Here is a 17,906-nt window from a genome sequence, read left to right on the forward strand (position 1 = left end):
TTGCAAAAGTAAGGTTCCAATAACGTTGGCTAGAAACACACACACACACACACACACACACAGCTTTGTCAGAGCACCTAATCACAACCTCCATCCCCAACTTAGAGGGCTCAACGATCCTTCAAGAGGCTGAGCCCTTTGGCTCTGATCCAGCCATGCACTTGAGCACTTGCTTCACTGTATGCATGTAAGCAGTCCCTTTGTCTTCAATGGGACTTAAGTATGTGCTTAAGTGCTTTGCTGTATCAGGTTCAGAATGATTAGCACCATGCAGGATCTAGACCCCCGTTTCAGCTTTATAAGGCTTGTAATAAAACATTTTATTCTTTAATGTCCACGTGTGACTGAGGAAAATAACAGTCAGTCTGATTTGAGGATACCCTAACTATTGAGAGGTTGATTTCTTATCCTAAAATCCCTTTTGTGTAATGTTGCTGGTGCCACATGGCAGCTGTGTTCCACACCAGAATGGGGGCTCTCCATACACACATCCCGTTAAGCACATCAGGATCCCTTGGAATTAAATGTGCTATAGAAATGCTTGTGGTGATTATCGTGATCTAGTTTATCTGTAATCGGAAGCTCGGGAATGGGGTGTAGTCTCACCTGCATCTGACTTGCAGCCAGGAAGGTGGCATGATTCCTTTATAACCTCAGAGAATTAGATCAAATAAAATTTGTACAGAGAGAGAGAGAAAGAGAGAGAGGGAACCAAAGATGTAGCTTTTAAAGAAACTACAAAGCAACTATTTTGTGATTAAGCGTAACCTATGAAGTTCACTGGCATAAGAAAGCAATTCATAGAGGCACTTTTCTTAACCTTTCTTCATACAAATAAATCATAGCTAACGTGAACAAACAACACTGAAAAACAGTGTCTCCCCAAAGAGCAGCTTATAAAAATACAGCGGACTAGATCCTTGATAAAGAAACATATAATAACAGAATCCCTTTTGTGAAGCCAGGACTGTTCATGTGGGATTTCGTATTTCATTGCACAGTGTGAGACAGCAGGTCAAGAGACACCCCGCAATCTAACAGACTCAAAAGTGGCACCAGCCAAGACAGAAAGGTATTTATTCTCTGCCCTTGTCTGTATGAAGGCAGCCTGGTGTAAAGATGGCCGTTTTCAATGACCAAGGGCCAGATGCTAAATTGGTGTAAATCAGCGCAGCTCCATTGACTTCAAGGAGACTTATTAAAGCAAGGGAGGAAAACTTATTTTGCCGCATGACTCCATGTTCATGGACTGAGTCAACTTTCCGTGGAGAAGTTAGAATTTGTAAAAAAGATGTATAGTGCTTTAAGTTTACATATTGTTCATCGAAGTGGCTGGGCTGACTAACTTGCAGACAGGAGTCTATTGACTGCAGTGGGGCTCTGCGCCTTTATGCCAGTTGTGGGTCTGACCCTGGGTGCTCCTTGCTGGAGCAGTTCTGGCACTGCTTTGCACTTAATTTTGGTACTTTTAACCAGCAGTTCCCCTAGTTTCATGAAACGTCTTTTTGTACTAATTACATTCAGAAGTTTTTGTCAGTTCAGAAGCAGTTGTCTTGCAGTACCTAGGCCCAATAAAATTTCACTTTCATAGGTAACCAGAAAGGAGGAGAATACCCTTTCCATTACTTTACAGTAGTAGCTTGCATTTACATAGCATCCTTTGTCCTGAAGGAGAATCCCAGAGTGATTTACACCCTTTGTATCAGGGCTACTTCAACCATGGCAGCCACCTCTGGGATGGAACACTTCAGACATTCCCTGCCAGCATCAGCATGCAATAGGATTTGAAGAGGGGGACGAGAAGAATAAGGTATCCCATTTAAATTGTAGTGGGAACTCGTGGAAGCAGAAAGTAGTTATTGTTGCTGGAATTTAACCAGGACATAAAAGTTAACCATCCTACTCTTGCAAAAAGCACCATGGATTACCACTTTGGTTATCACAAGTGGTCAGAACCTGGGCTTCACTCCACGTTGAAACAAAAGCCAACCTATATCTTGCAGCGCAGTGCCCCCTAGCACTATGTTGAGACATTAACTCAGGACTGACTCAGAGGAAAGGACACCACGTACTGAGTCACCAACACCTACAGATGTTACATGGGTTATCCTTGGAATTTTCACACCCAGTATTGACATAGCCCAGTCATGCTTAACTTGTGGGATCCTAGCACAAAGTGAATCAAGGTACTTTTGAAAATGGCCACAAAAGGCTTAATGCTTTCTTCAAGAAGAGCTGAATACTGGTTTTTCCTTCTTTAGTTTTCCCTCCAAAAGACATTGTGGCCCAGAGGCAAGGGCATTAGATGGGGAACCAGATCTAAGTTCTAATTCCAGCTCTGCACTGACCTGCTGCATAACGTTCAGCAAATCACTTCCCCTCTCTGTGCTACAGTTTCCCCATAATAATAACAATAGCAAGATCTTATATAGCTCTTCTCAGCATTCAGTACAGGGAGAAATATAGAAAAAACAATATAGCACAATAGAAAAGCCACCTCTTTGACAAAGAATGCACTGGTGGCAAACGGTCTCCAAATATCATTAGTCCAACAACTGCTTATACATGAGTCCAGGAGGTTCAGATTGAAGGAGGGTAGCACAGTGAGGCAGTGACCTTATTTTGTACATGACTACCAGAACACTTACTCATAGTCAGGAGAGGATGACCAGCCAGGGCAACTGAAAGCAATCTGTGTCCCTTTCATCTTGAAATGGAATTGCAGGTTACTTCTCCAGGTTACATCAGAAAAAATGAACTAGCAGCTGTATTGGTAACTTTAACAATCCTGGTCAGGACCCACCTAAAACATAAGCAACTTCTTGGAGCCCCAAGCATTTAGGAGTCTCCTGTAACTTCAGGAATTCATGGCCTGATCCCCATTTCAGAACCAGAGGGGGAAGGAAATCAAAGGTTTGTTCCTCTGCCCCTTTCAGTTTCTTCCAAGTATGTCTTTTGTCTAAGTATAATACCAACTCTTAGCATGTAACATCTTCACAGCATTTTACAAACTTCAACTCATTAACTCTCATAACATCTTTGTGAGATAGGTTTCCATTACTATTTCCATTTTAGAGATGAGAAAACTGACTCAGAGAGTGACCTGGTCAAAGCAACAGAGGGAGTCAGTGGGATAAAAATTTGGGTGTTTGTGGGCCAAACTCTCTCATTTTCAGAATATCCTTCCTCTCTCAAATATTGTGTTGTGGTGCTCTTTGCTGATTGGTCAGTTGTATCATGATGCTGGTGATGTCAATTTCAGACCCATACTTTTAAATAATGAAAAAAGTGCAGGGCAAGATTCTGATCTTATTAATATGGATTTACACCAGTGTATCTCTGCTGATTTCAATGGAGCTACTCCTGATTTACACCAGTAAAACTGAGATCAGAGTCTAGTCCCAGGGATTTAGCTTTTGTCATATGCACTCAACTACAGATTCCAAATACCCAACTCATATTTTTGCCTGGGGTTTCTCAAGTTACAAAGATGGGTCACAAAACTATGTACAGTTAGACATGAAAGTGATCTGCTTCAGAGAGCTGTCTCTCACTCTCATGTACTTATATTTATATATATATACATTGTGTGAGCACCACACAGTTTTTAATATATTTAACCACACAACTCCCCTATGAGGTAGAGAAGTGCTATCATCCTCATTTTACAGGTGAGGACCTGAGGCACAGAGAAACAAAGAGTATTGTTTACATTGAAAAATAAAACAACAAAACCCCAAACCTCCAACCCCTCCCCGCAGCTCTGAATCTCAGAGCTGGGGTCTACAGATTCAGGCTTGTGGGGCTCACACTACAGTGCTAAACATAGCCATGTATATGTTCCTGCACGGGCTGGAGCTCGGGCTCTGAAACCCAGAGTGAGTCTCAGAGTCAGAGTTCCAGCCTGAGTGGGAATGTCTACACAGCTATTTTTAGCACCGTAGCACAAGCCCCATGTTGGTAGACCCGGACTCTGAGACACGCTGCTGTGGCTTTTTTCTTTTTGTAGTGTAGACATACCCTAAGTGGTCACACTGGGTGACACAGCTTGAACCCAGGTCTCCCAAGTCCCAATCTAGCACCACCTTAACCTCTAGACAATCCTTCGTCTCTAACATAATCATTCATACTGTAGTGGTCTAATAGTAATACCCAAAACAAAGTGTATCCTTCCAAGGGACTGGAGTTCTTAATTTGTTTTCTATAGGCTGTACACTTAAAGACAAGGTACAGATAGGCAATCTTCCACGCAGATGTAACTGAACCGTAAATTTGAAGATTTAGCCTACTGTTTAGAAACTTAGGACAGCTGGTCTCTGGCCTTTAATACTGGCATAATGTATAACTAGAAATGCTTAAGTCTTATAAACCCCATGGAAAGTACTCTGATATTAAGTGCAGTGGTTTGATACTTTCATTAATCACTCCTCAGCCCCTTTGCAGGATAATAAGGCTGTCTGTACTGTGCATCTGGCACTCTCCCATCCTCAGAGTCCAGCTCTACTGTAACAGTTACATGTCTGCATCTGAGAGAAATGTACAGTTCCCAACAGGGATAAGGGAAAACAAAGCAAACAGGACTTCGCTACACATTACACTAAAGTGGCACTGCTAAAATATATAGCAAGATTAAGAGTTGGGAGTGCCTGGGTAGATATGACAGGCTTTTCTTCCAGCTTGGTTTTAACGGTTTGCTTTATCACCCCTTGCTGCTTGTGGGGAAGGGTTTGGATAGGATTAAAAAACACAAGCATAAAATCCTGGTTTACAGCCCAAATAGGACTTGCCCTCCTTTTTTCCTTCCAACCCCATTCCATTGCACACCAAGGAAGGAAAAGAAGCACTAGTATGTTCGTTCCATGCTGTGATATATTTTCTTTTAAAAAAAGCATTCATATTCATATTCTAGGACCTCCAGTTTAAAATTAGCTCCCACTCAGATGAGCTATTTTCCAGGAAAGTAATTAAAGATGAAAAAAAAAAATCTGTCTGCACTTTGAATTGATCTCCCCATATTGGATTCTGCCACCGAAATATGTGTTCGAGTGTGAGGCACATTGTCAAAACTTGTGTAAATGATCATAGCTCCATCACTGAAGTAAGGTCGAAGCTATGGCAGTTTGCACCAGCTGGGGATCTGCTCCGCTCTGTGTTCCCACCTGCACCCCCGGTGATCCAAGAATAATGCAACCTGTTTGCAACAGCATCTGCCTCCAGCACCAGGCGGTGGGAAAGGAGAGCGGCCGCCTTGAACAAGGAACTTTTGGTGGGGCTTTGAAACAGGTAGCAACCCTTTCCTCCATCTGTCCCTCTCCCTGCTCCAGAGCTGCACATGCCCCCCACACTCCCACAGCCACATTATTCCCTATAAGGCACTGAATCCCTCGCTCCAACCCCGCCCCCCCGCAGCTTGTCCCTAGCCTCTCCCCTTTTGCCTGGGAGATGAGGTAATGCGGGGCTCCGATTGGTCGGGACGGGGGCGCACCCCACGAGCCCGAGAGGGCGCTATCCAGGCTATAACTGCAGCCGCCAGCCCAGAAGAGCAGCAAAGGCGCGGAGAGCTTCGAACTTCGCGTGCAGGGCGAGCCCCGGCGAAGCTGCCGCACAACTGCATTTCCCAGCAGCAGCAGCTGTCTGGAGAGGGGGCGGGGGGGGCAGCGCAAGGAGAAGAGGCTCAAAGCCCGTTTAAAAAGAAGCCTAAAAGAGAACACCCCCCCCCCCGCAACAAGCCAGCCGTCCCCTCCTCTCCTCAGCGGAGAGCAACCCTGGGCCAGCAGCCGCGCCAGCATCATGTCTGTGTGGCTCAGCCTCCTCCTCGTGCTCCTCTGCAGCTGGAGCCTGAGCGACTTGGTGGCGGAGGCTTGTACCTGCCTCCCCATCCACCCGCAGGATGCCTTCTGCAACTCTGACATCGGTGAGTGTCCCCTTCCTGAGGCCCGCGCCCGGCTCCTCCCGGCGGCTGGCGCCTCTGCCCCGCGGCCAGCCTTCTCCGCGCTCCCAGCCGCGGGGAGGAATGAGTGCCCCGCTGCAGGGGAGATGCGCCGTGTGGTACCAGAGATGCGCCCGTCGCGTTGACGGGGGGAGGTAGCGGTGCGGGGTTCGGCGAGCGTGCGGTTTGCAAGCAGAGTTTCCCGCGTGCAGGTGCGCGGGTGCTTTGCCAGAGGGGAGGGAGAGAGAGAGAAGTTGAAATGCCCCCCCCCGCCTCCAGTGCGCGCAGAGAGAGGGTGGCACTTCTCTTCCACACTGATATGATGTTCCCTGACCTCTAGAAAGTTCTCTGTGTGGGGCTGGGACGGAGGAGGGAACCTTTTTGCTCAAACTTTGACAAGTAACCGGCATATGAAATACTGGATGGAAAACCACCAGTTTAGGCTTAATCAGACCCATTTGTAAGAAGCTGGAGGGCTAGACAACTACTTCCAAATTACAGCGCCCCCCCCCCCCAGTCTTTCTCCCCCACTTCCAAAAAACCATTAAGGCTTTATCGTTGCAGTTTTAAGCAATCAAGTTAAAATGGGGGCAGGATAAAAATTGTGGAAGATGACCTGACCCTATGTAGCTTTCTGGAGTTGCCTTATGCATCTCTCTCTCTCTCTCTCTCCCTTTTTTTTTTTTAAAAGTGGTGATTTTTTTTTCCCTTAAGGAACAATGAAGAATGGGAGTTGTTTTAAAAATTAAACTCTACAACAGCTTTTCCAAGACTGCCACCTCTCCAAGAAAAACAAGCCTTGCAGACTTTCTAGAAATCAGTAATTGTAAAAGTGACAGGCTTCCTGCATACAGACACAGACAAAACTGAAGGTGTGGGCAGCCAAAATTTCCATCATGACCTCCTGCCAAGCAAATAATAATACTTAACAACAATAAAAGTCAGGACAATTTCTCCCAAGCTAGGGACCTGCCCTTGGCAACTTGGAATGATGTAATTCACACCAATTAGTGACAACAGAACGCATGGGCTCTGTACAGTCATAACTTTTGTGAAGAGTCAGGGAGGTGTGTAACAAGTTTCCCAAGGATTTTCCACAGTATGCTCTGATCCTTGCAGGGTTTTTGTGTGTGTGTTTTCTGACATAAAATAACAAGTTGAAATAGCGTGACACTAGGGACAGGAAAACTACAATATATAGGATTTTAAAAAAAACTTTGAAAGCAAAACCACATTTTCACTGGGGCCTTCCTAATGTTCTCCTGCTCCAATCTTTGGCATCTGAGTGGTGTTCATAAATGAGGGGTGGGGGAGAATAAGTGGGTGGCTCAAGGCAATGGGATAATGGAGACTCACGCTAGTTACCTGGTTTGCATATGGCCCAGGTTGGTATTAAATGACCAAATATGGTTGCTGTTTGATGCTGTTCCGTGGCCTACTGTATAATAAATGAGTGAGTGGTCTCTGTCTAGTTCCTAGTATACAGATGTCCACATAACAATGGGCACAAGCTGTCAGCCTAGGTGTCAATCTTTGCAGAGAGGGGAAGGGTTGAATAGACATGGTGACTGAAGTCCTATCTTTGCCCCTAGAGGTTGTCTCTGTCGCTCAGGGTTGAGAGACACACAAGTGGTTTGGGGATGTGTGCACTGCTGATACCAGTACTGTGACTCCTCTGTAGACAGACTGAGGAAACAGACTGTGAAGCAGTCAACTTGGCAGCTTCTATGAAAAATAAATTAAATAGGGGCAAAAATATACTAACTTTTCAGTGCAATGTTGACTTGATTCACTAACATGGAATCACATCAGTAGCATTTTAAATTAGTTGAACCTGCTGACAAAAAGTTTCCCTCTCTTGTCTTAACCCTCCTCTATAAAGACCTGCAGAGATGCCTAATTATTTGTGTCTAGTTTCTGTAGTGCATTTGCTCCTGAAAGGCAAGAAAAAACATTACATACATGTTCACAGGCCTGGGAAAGGTAAAATTTGCTTTTAGTCCTGATAGCCTGGAAAACATTATGAAGAGTTTTATAGCTGAGGATCCTTCCAGGAAGCCATACTATTGAAAGTTCACTTGAAAGTTTTTATTGCGGACAATTTCTTTACTTTGCACTAGCTGTAAGTGTGTCAGCTGAGAGGCAGCTGCCAAGGAGATTTTTGTCTTTTCTGAAAACAATGGTGTTTGAGAAGCCAATGTGGCAGCATCTGTTGCTGGAGCTTCCACATGTGCCTTTCATGTGCTGAAATCATAGAATATCAGGGTTGGAAGGGCCCTCAGGAGGTCATCTAGTCTACCCCCCCTGCTCAAAGCAGGACCAATCTCTAGTTTTTGCCCCAGATCCCTAAATGGCCCCCTCAAGGATTGAACTTACAACCCTGGGTTTAGCAGGCCAATGCTCAAACCACTGAGCTATTCCTCCCCCCAAATCTATGAGAATTCAGGTATCTGTTACTCCCTTTTAATGCTTTGACTAAGGAATTAAATGCACCCTGTTAATTACACTTTCTGATAACTTACATCTTCTCTAGAAACACAAGACGTTAAAAGTAGGACAAGCAGTGAAGCCCTGTGTGGCATGCCCTCCAGAATAGCCCTGTACAGATCACATTGTTTGCAAGATTTCTCTGATTGGTGGATTTCTGACTGAGTTTAATGTCAAGTTGCTGATTTCATTTTATTCTTGAGTGACATGCTGTTATTCATTATGGCTCATAATTTTTGCCTTGCCTTGGTCTGAGATATCAAGTGTGGGTATAACAGGGATTGCGCTCTTGGGACTTGCAAGGGGGCGCATAATACAAAGGGGGAGGAAGCAAAAGGGAAAGAGAGTTCCCACATATTATGAGGTTACTATGGATTGATCTTAACCAAACTTGTCATTTTTGTGATTGGCCTGAAGAAGTCGAGCTAGGTCTATGAAGCTCCAAAATCTCCCTTAAGCAGTATCCCTGCCTGGCTGTCTTCCGCCAGCATTGCCATTCTTTTCATTAGCCGAAAGGACAAGAAGTATATCCAGACTTCTGGCCATTGAGGAGTTAACTGTCTCCATAGAAACTGACGGCAGTGTACTAGTGCAGTGTTTAGACAGACTAAACTACATGCCAGGTTATAAAACACATTGTGGGGAAGAAAGGGACTTGGCAGCAAGTTTTTATCAGCTCTTGAAACTCCTGACAAAACACCAGCTCCAAAGGGAGGAATCAGTGCAGTAAGGGCTGGGAATCAAGACAGGGCTGGAAGAACAGAGCTGTTAAAACAGCTCCTTCAAGAATGCAAGATATTAACTAGCTAGGTGATAACCTGGCAAGTGTTTGTTACCTTCCAAAAACATGCCAGCATAGTGTGGCTTCTGAAGGGGCAGAAAGCTTCTGCTCTGGAAATGTAATGCAAGTGCTTGTTGTTGGAATTCAGTAGGTAGGGCTTAGGGACCATCTTTCATTTAGTCTGTCCTGCCCTAATGGGGGATATGGCACTAGAATTTCATTTTGAATTACCGTGGGCTAAGCTCTGTGGCAGGGTTCCAACCCTGGAATCTTCTGCAGCCTTTTAACCAACTTTTCAGAAACAGATGCTCAAGCAAACCCAGTGAGAGGGCAGTTTTTTAAACAGACAGATTCTTTCAATACCAAAATCAGAGGTTGTGGTTTCGGGAGGAAGCCTAGACTCTATACGCAGCCATACTTTTGAAAAACAGTACTGCTAATCAGGAGACATGGCTGTCACTTGGGGCCTCTTCACTCACCCTGGACATGCCAGAGTGACAAATAGAGTCACAGTAAGTAATGAGATAGAGGGGTACTTGCGTCTTGTTGCTCAAATTAGGGGAGGGACGAGGCAGAATCTCTGAGATTGATCCACAGCCAAACTGATGCTTTAACTCCTGGTTTTCTTTCTTTTCAACTGAATTGTGACTTCCTGTATAAGAGCCAGGATGGACAGCTCTAGAGTTGACCAAGTGGCAAACTCAGTGCAAACTGTTAAGGTTTGATAAAGGAACTTTGCCTCCTTTGCTTTCCAAGAATGTGAATTTTTTTTATTGTTATTTTTGTTGCTGGGCCTTTGGAGGGAACAAAGACCACAGGCGCTTTGTCCCCTTTTGTCAAAGCTGTGACAATTCCAGCTGGATGTGGCTGACATGAAAGGAGCTTGTTTGTACTCTTCTTTCTGCGGGAGCAGCAGGAACTTTTCAGATTGGCTGCTGAATGTTGCATTCCTGCAGATTTGGAAAGAAGCAAAAAAGGAACTACTTTTTTGTTGTATTTGTGTTTTTGGTTATTTAGGGCCCAATAATGCAGGAGTAGAGTGTATTTAGCATTTGTAGAATCTGGCCTGGAATATGTCACGCCTCCAAATGGTTTTGTCCCAAAAATGTTATGGAAATTATTGTCCCCAAGAAGTGATGCAGAACATTTAATAATGCAATTCTGAAGGGTTTCCTTAGTATCTGGTTACTACTGCACATGCTTACTCCAGATTTCCTGCAGGAAGTAACCCCACAAAGACCTCTGCACCAGCAGAGAGCCAGATGTTCTAGCCCACAGTCCCAGAGTTCCTTACTTTAAGCAGAAATTTCTTCCTTTCAGTGTTTCCCACCTGCTCTTGAGAACCCTCCACCTGGCAGTTGTTTCTGGGAAAAAATAGGGAGGCAAGAGTGTAATTATGTACAGCAATGTGCTGTGCTAGGAGAAAACGTTTGCCTTTCACTTTGCAAACTTCTTCATCTACCAACAGAGGGGTGTTTGTGTAACTTTAAATTCAGCAAATCTGGCTAATTCCGTCAATAGTTTTCTGCAGCACAAAAAAATAAGGGAATTGTTATTTATTATTCTTATTAAACTCCATTAGTGCGCTTGATACTTTGCAAGACACAAAGACTGTCCCTCACCTGAAGAGTCTCCTAGGTAATGCTCCTGGATCCAATAATGTGGAGTCATGCAAGAGTGCAGAATCTTACTGAAGTCAAAAGTATGCTTTCCAAAAATTCTTAAAGGCCAGTAATGCCAAGAGGAGACCTTTCTACAGGTTGGTTTTAGATAGCAAGCAGGGATATGCACATGATGCCTTCCAGCTTGGAACCCAACTGAGCTGAGAGGTGTAATGTCAGTCCTCTAATAACGTCCAGAGAATACGCTGAAGTTTACTTTTAATGACAAGATCTCCTGCTTAGACTGAGGAGGCTTCTTTCTCTGGTGTGCTGCATATTGCCCCAGAGTTCCAGGGTCCAGTTCTCCTCTTCCATGCCATGTTGTAAACGGGGAGTGCCTCTGCTGATGTCAGTGGATGGATCAATTTTATACTGGTGTAAGTGACAGGAGAATCAGGCCTTCATGCTGAAATCAGTGAAGTAGAAACAGCTGTTCTCAAACTTTAAGACCTACTGTAGCTCACCTAAAACTCTGTATGCTACCTTGTAACTAACCAGTTCAGCGACAATGGATTCTTATTATGACACTAGACTTAAACCAATCCACCTACTGGCTGATTGTGGCCTGTGTGCCAGCAGTGGTACCTGTACCCCAGTGTGAGAACCACCGAAGTAGAACAAAGGTCAAGGTAGTACATATGCCACAATATTCAAAAATAAAAACATGAAGCTATTTTCTCTCCATGTGCATTCGCAGCAGAATTCATCAAAGCAGCAAAATAAATTTGGACCTGCTGCAGGTCTTCTTATTCTCTACTCATTAGGCTTTGCTGGTATAGTTAGTGTGAGCTACACTGGGCATTTTAAATTTGCACTTTAAGTGTAGGGCTTATTAGTAACAGTGAGATAAATAAAGTCTCGATATAGCTTGGCTCTGTCTGACATTGGTGTGCTCTTCCATTTGAGTTTAAAAAAAGTGTACTGTGGTGGTAGGAAGTAGCTGTGCTGAGTCACAGAGATGTATTGCTCTAGGCAGTTACTAAAGAGCATACATTTCAATGAGGGATTCAAAGCCACTTCCAAAACCTTCAATGGAGCTAGTCTGTTTTCCCATCTATTAATCAAAGTGCTTGCAGTTCCCATTCAAGGCGGGTGAAACAATTAATGAACAAAAACAACCAATCTGTAGACAGAGCATTTTATCAAATAGTTTGCACATGCAAAAAATCAGTGCAGACTAAATGGCTTTTGCCAGCTCTGGTTTAGAAACATATTCTACTCTGGAAATGAGTGGCTACCAGTAAAATATCTAGGTCAAAAATACAAGTTATATCTTAAACACCAGGAGCTGAATTTATTGCTGTGGTGATGCTGAACTCAGCAGAGGGGCCTGGATGGAGAAAGAAAGTAGCTTTGTGTTTTCCTTACTCTGGGGTTCCCAGAGGGACAGTTTACGAATATCTAAGGTGTAGGAGTGCTTAGTCATACCTGCCCACCGTCCCACGAATGCCCCCTGCAGTCGAGCTCCCTCAAGGGGCAGTGTGGGACTGACAACACCTGCTACACTCCTGCCAGGGTCTCCTCTTATAACCAGGAGAATTCACCAGCGGACAGATTGAGCTGTTTTATGGCCATTTTATGTTGACATAAAGTGGCCATTGGGAAGTGATGAATTTGCCCCCATATTAGCAGCTTAGCACACCTGGGAGGTATTTCTAAAACCGAAATAGCCACATAATTTTGAGGTGCAGAGCAATAGCCACAAAGAGTGGGCCTATAGTTCAACATGTAGAATAATGTGATCAGTCTCAAATTTGGGGGAGCGGAAGTTGGCAATACCTGTGGCCATAGACAGACCCAGCCTTATGCACTGTAGGTAAGTGCTGTTCTTAAACATCTGACTTAAGGAGCTGAAAAACACCAGTGGCCTCTGCTGACTCAGCTGCAGCTGTTAACTTGCCAACAGTGGGGCAGATTCTATTCATAGTCCAGAGTTCATCTGGATTCACACTGGTATAAGTGAGAGCAGAATTTGGCCCACTCTACTGAGACCTGTGCTGACTTCATCCATTATGCTGGTGCACAGAAAAAAGGCAGTACCCAAAAGGCAGCCATGATGACTTCTGCTCCTTGGAACTCATGGGACAAATGCAGATCTCATGTAATCAAGTGCAACAAAATTGACTTAAGTGGAGTTTCACCCTCTTATGCCAGGTCTGAATTTGGTCCAGAAGGTGGGGTTGACATGTTTGTCCTATGGAGGAGAGATCAAAGCAATAAAAAAAGGGTTGGGCCAACTTAATGACTACTGTAAGCAGCTGCAGTGCCATTCTTGTCAGTGGCATTGTGCCAGCTTGTACCAGAGATGGATCTGGCTTATGTTTTGAGGTTTCTAAGAGGACTGTCACAAACACTGGAGCGTGTTTAAAATTGTGACTAAAAAGCCATTAACTTTCCCTGTAAAATGAAGTGGCTCCCTTGAGCTCCCAGAGTGAAGATTTAGTGCACTAACTGACAGTGTCTAATAACATAAAAATGCAAGTAGTTTTACACAACCATGATGATTTTATTTATTCAATATTTCTGCCAACCAGAAGAGATTCCTGGACACTCTTGGAAATGAGAGAGAAGTCTCTTGAGTTCTGTGCTGGTAAAATAAATGTTGACCATGAATAATCCAAATTCCTGGTGGTGTTTACACAAGAAATTTTCAAAGGGCAACTTCAGCCCCTGGAAAAAGTGTGCAGACAGTTAAATGGAAATTAAATAGCACAGAGAAGCTGATTCAAAAATTATCAACTAAACCCAGCAAAGATCTGGATTAATACACACTGTGCATTGGACTTGATCTTGCCTTTCCAAGGCCTTCTCTGCATGAGAGAGTTCAATGAATTGTAATGTCCCTCAGGGAACTGGAATGCACCTTGCGTCCGTGGACACAAGTGCTTCAGTTGAGTGATAGGGAAACTACAATCAATTGAAATCACCCTGGTAAGTTGAAGGAGTAAAGCCCTTATTGCCTGTGTGCCAGTGTGGATGCAACATGCTGCCATAGTCCAGGCATTCAACTCCAACACCGATCATCTTTGGCATTGTGGGGGGGAACACAACAGGGGGCAAAGATTATATTCTCAGTAGGCAATCCACAGCTGGCTTGCTGGTTTAGGAGCTGCAAAATGGGAGCAGTAGGGTGCATTTCAGAGGGGACCACACCTGCGAGTGGATTTCTGGGGAGGGATACTGTGGCAGGAGGGATTTCTGGGGATGAATACATTGCTGAAGAAGGCCTGTTAGGACTACATAAGAAGGTTTACCAGCTGTGAGAGAAGACAGCCATCCCATTAGAACTGGTACCCCACTAGGCAGCCCTAGTGTGGATTCAAGGTCAAAGCTTTCACTGATTCAGGGTGGGTAATATGGACAAACTAAATAGGTGGTGGACTGACCAGTGCAAAATAATTCATTGCTATACCACAGATTGATCTCTCTAGTGCAGACAAGGACTAAGTAGTAAGCTGGCAAGCTTGCCCGTATAGAGGCACATTTTGATCCCTTTGCCCCTGCTATGCCCATTGTGGGTAAGAGAGAGGGCTGGATCTCTATCTAGTTCCTATGTATCCGCCTCATATCTCTTCATAATTGGCAGTCTCAGTTTAGGACTTGGAATATCAGAGCTCTGTGTGGCCTGAGATTGCACAGTGCCTACCTCTATTATCATATCTGGGTTCTAGCCAGTGCTGTCCTTCCATCTCTTTGAGCATTAAGTTCATCCAAATAATCCTTTAAGAAATGCCGGGGGAGGGAAAGAACTTAATTCTGTTTTTCCAGCTGGATCATGGGGAAAGAAACTTACCATTTGAAAGTAGTGCTGACTGAATGGTAGGTGCACTGGACTGAAAGAACTAACGTGCTGTTTAAAAGTATTCAAGGGATAAAACATTGCATCCAGGAAATAGTGGAACGAGTGCAACAAGTAGATATCTCCTTGCCCAGCAGGCTTCTGGATGTGGATCCTGGTCAAAAATGTTAATTCTAGATAATGTTAATTGCTTTTCTTTAATAACCAGTTCATTGTAAAGCAATCTGTGAAGGGGTCTCTCATTACTCCTTTCATTCTTATTAGTCCTTAAGAACATAAGAATGGCCATACTGGGTCAGACCAAAGGTTCATCTAGCCCAGTATCCTATCTTCTAACAGTGGCTAATGCCAGATGCTTCAGAGGGAATGAACAGAAGAGGGCAATTTTGAGTTATCCATCCCATGTCTTCCACAACCAGCTTCTGGCAGTCAGAGGCTAGGGACACCCAGAGCATGGGGTTGCATCCCTGACTATCTTGGCTAATAACCATTGATGGACCTATCCTCCATGAACTTCTCTAATTCTTTTTTGAACCGAGTTGTACTTTTGGCCTTCACAACATCTCCTGTAATGTTGGAGGTTGACTGGGTTTTGTGTGAAGAAGAACTTCCTTTTGTTTGTGTTAAATCTGCTACTTATTAATTTCATTGGGTGACCCCTGGTTCTTGTGTTAGGTGGAAGAATAAATAACACTCTTCCCTATTCACTTTCTCCACACCATTCATGATTTTATAGACCTCTGTCATATCCCCCCATCATCTCTTTTCAAAGCTGAAAAGTTCCAGTCTTTTTAATCTCTGATCATATGGAAGCTGTTTCATACCCTTAATCATTTTTGTTGCCCTTCTCTGCACCTTTTCCAATCTGAATATATCTTTTTTGAGATGAGGGGATCAGAACTCCACACGTTATTCAAGATACGGGCATACCATGGGATTTATATAGTGGCATTATGATATTTATTATCTTACTATCTATCCCTTTTCTAATGGATCCTAACATTCTGTTAGCTTTTTTGACGAGTGCTGAATATTGAGTGGATGTTTTCAGAGAACAAGCCACAGTGACTACAAGATCTCTTTCTTGAGTGGTAACAGCAAATTTAGACCCCATCATTTGATATATATATAGTTGGGATTATGTTTTCTGATGTGCATTACTTTGCATTTATCAATACTGAATTTCATCTGCCATTTTGTTACCCAGCCACCCAGTTTTGTGAGATCTGTTTGCAACTCTTTGCAGTCTACTTTGGACTTAACTGTCTTGAGATAGTAAGGAGTTTGAAACCAGATTATTTTGGGGAGAAAAAAAGAGAGCAGCGTGCCCCAGCCCACTCCTTTTTTATTCTTTCCCCCACCACCGAAAGGCCCAATTTTCGAATACCTTGTACATTCCCTTTGCACAGGTATAAATTACCACAATAAGGTGCAACTGCGCAAACGTACCCTTGTTGTTACATCCCTTTCTCTGGCTATGCCAAAAATCCTACAATATCGTATAGGACAGAGGGGTGTCTCCCTTCTCCAAGTGCCTCAGGGTCCTGCTGGCTCGGAGTGGAGGACCTGAACTTTGACTCCCACACATTGCCCTGTGGTTTGACTGCTGGGACAGCCACATCGGTTTCTCTTTATCAGTTCATCCCCTGCCATTGGATGTAGTTGTAGTGTTGCCTGCTGGGGAGAGGCTGTTGGCATTATCTATGTTAATTCTGAATAAAAGAGCACTGGAGCAGCTGTTCTGAAATCAAATACAATCCCCCATGTATAATGAATGCCATGAGCTTTGGAAACTAACAAGAATCCCACCCCATTGATGTAGATTTAATCTTTGGGCTTGTCTGACTTGCTGGGTCTGGTGTAACTAGCATAGTTTTCCCTCTACTTGGCAGATTTCAGTGATAGCCTTTAAATGGTTAAAACAGCAGGGAGAAGCAGATTGGCCTGTGGCAGGACAGGAAAACCATGGGATGGGGGAAAAAACCTTACACCTGACTTTGAAAGAGAGGAAGTGACTGGGGTTTTGAAAGACAGCAGGTAGAGGGCTAGAGAGCCAGCGGATATCTGGGTTAAACCAACCATTTCCTGTGACATTTCTCCTTAACTCTACCTTCCCCCCAAGGAATGAATTCCAGGCAGGTGGTGTGGCTTAGCCCTTTATAACCTTTCCAAGCTCCCATCCCAATTTCCTACTTCCTGCCTCCTCTTCTGACACTGCTATAAATACCCTCTCTGCCTGCCAGAGGCCTGGAGATATGCACATTTCAGATTAAAGGGGACTAAATCGACAGGATAAAACAGCCTCTAGGCCAGGTCTTGTGAACTGTGAGGTCACTGGATCCCCTGCTTTAAATTTCCACGCAGAAGGTGACAGAATGGAGAGAATTCTGTGAGACTGTTGTGGCCTCTCTATTCATTGTACTTGCCTTTGGACCTGCTCCTGGGTAAACAACCTTCTTGAATAAATGAGTAATAACAAAGAGCATGCCTTGTGGGCTTGGCTAAAAGCTGGTTAAACCACATGGGGGCAGGGGAAGGCAGGGGGCTCAGGAAGAAAGGAGAAAGGATAGTCAAGGGCCACACTGCCTGGAAAAGTACAAGAGCTATGGTAATGATAACTTTTAATCAGGGTAATGAAGAAAAGCAGCCCAAGGAAAGAGGAAATAAGTAGGTGGTCCCTTAGGGCTGCAGTATGGGCAAAAGGTCTCCAGAGCTGTGCTTGTAAAATTGACTTTGTCTGAAGGGTCAAGAACAGAGGAAGCCCTGGTAAGTGAGATGGGAAGGGAGCTGCAGCCAGTGTAAGGTCTGGAGTGATAAGCAGGTGCTCTGCTTGGGCCTGCAGCTGGGGTCTGGACTCTTGCATGTTGAAATAGCTGGGGAATCCACAGAGTAGGGAGGGAAAGACACAGAACTCTAGTAACCACCAAAGACAGAGTTCAGAGTAACAGCCGTCTTAGTCTGTATTCGCAAAAAGAAAAGGACTTGTGGCACCTTAGAGACTAACCAATTTATTTGAGCATGAGCTTTCGTGAGCTACAGCTCACTTAAGTGTTAATTTAAAATCTCAAAGGCCAAATCACAAACCAACAGCAATGTGGAAAGTCAGAGGCAGCTGTACCTGTGCTAGAGCCGTTGCCATGCAGAAGGTTGCTGAATTTAAGGAAAGGACTCGTTTTTTAAACTCCGTATTTTACTGTTGTAAACTTAAAGTACAGCACCAGTTTTTGTTTGTTTTTTGAGGAGATGGGG

At 44.1% G+C, this 17,906-nt stretch overlaps 2 protein-coding genes across 2 annotated transcripts in view; one reads left to right on the forward strand and one right to left on the reverse strand.

Annotated features, from left to right (window-relative positions):
* The window catches only part of SYN3 (synapsin III), a 251,497-nt gene that overhangs the window by 109,881 nt on the left and 123,710 nt on the right, over positions 1–17,906 (reverse strand). The gene's annotated exons all lie outside the window — the stretch shown is intronic.
* Positions 5,532–17,906, forward strand: part of TIMP3 (TIMP metallopeptidase inhibitor 3) — a 45,869-nt gene continuing 33,494 nt past the window's right edge. The window contains exon 1 of the mRNA XM_077829134.1: positions 5,532–5,914. Coding sequence (XP_077685260.1) covers positions 5,791–5,914 — 124 coding nt within the window. The 5' untranslated portion in view covers positions 5,532–5,790. The remainder of the gene's footprint in view (positions 5,915–17,906) is intronic.

The sequence above is a fragment of the Eretmochelys imbricata genome, chromosome 1, assembly GCF_965152235.1.
Source record: "Eretmochelys imbricata isolate rEreImb1 chromosome 1, rEreImb1.hap1, whole genome shotgun sequence".
Classification (NCBI taxonomy): Eukaryota; Metazoa; Chordata; order Testudines; family Cheloniidae; genus Eretmochelys; species Eretmochelys imbricata.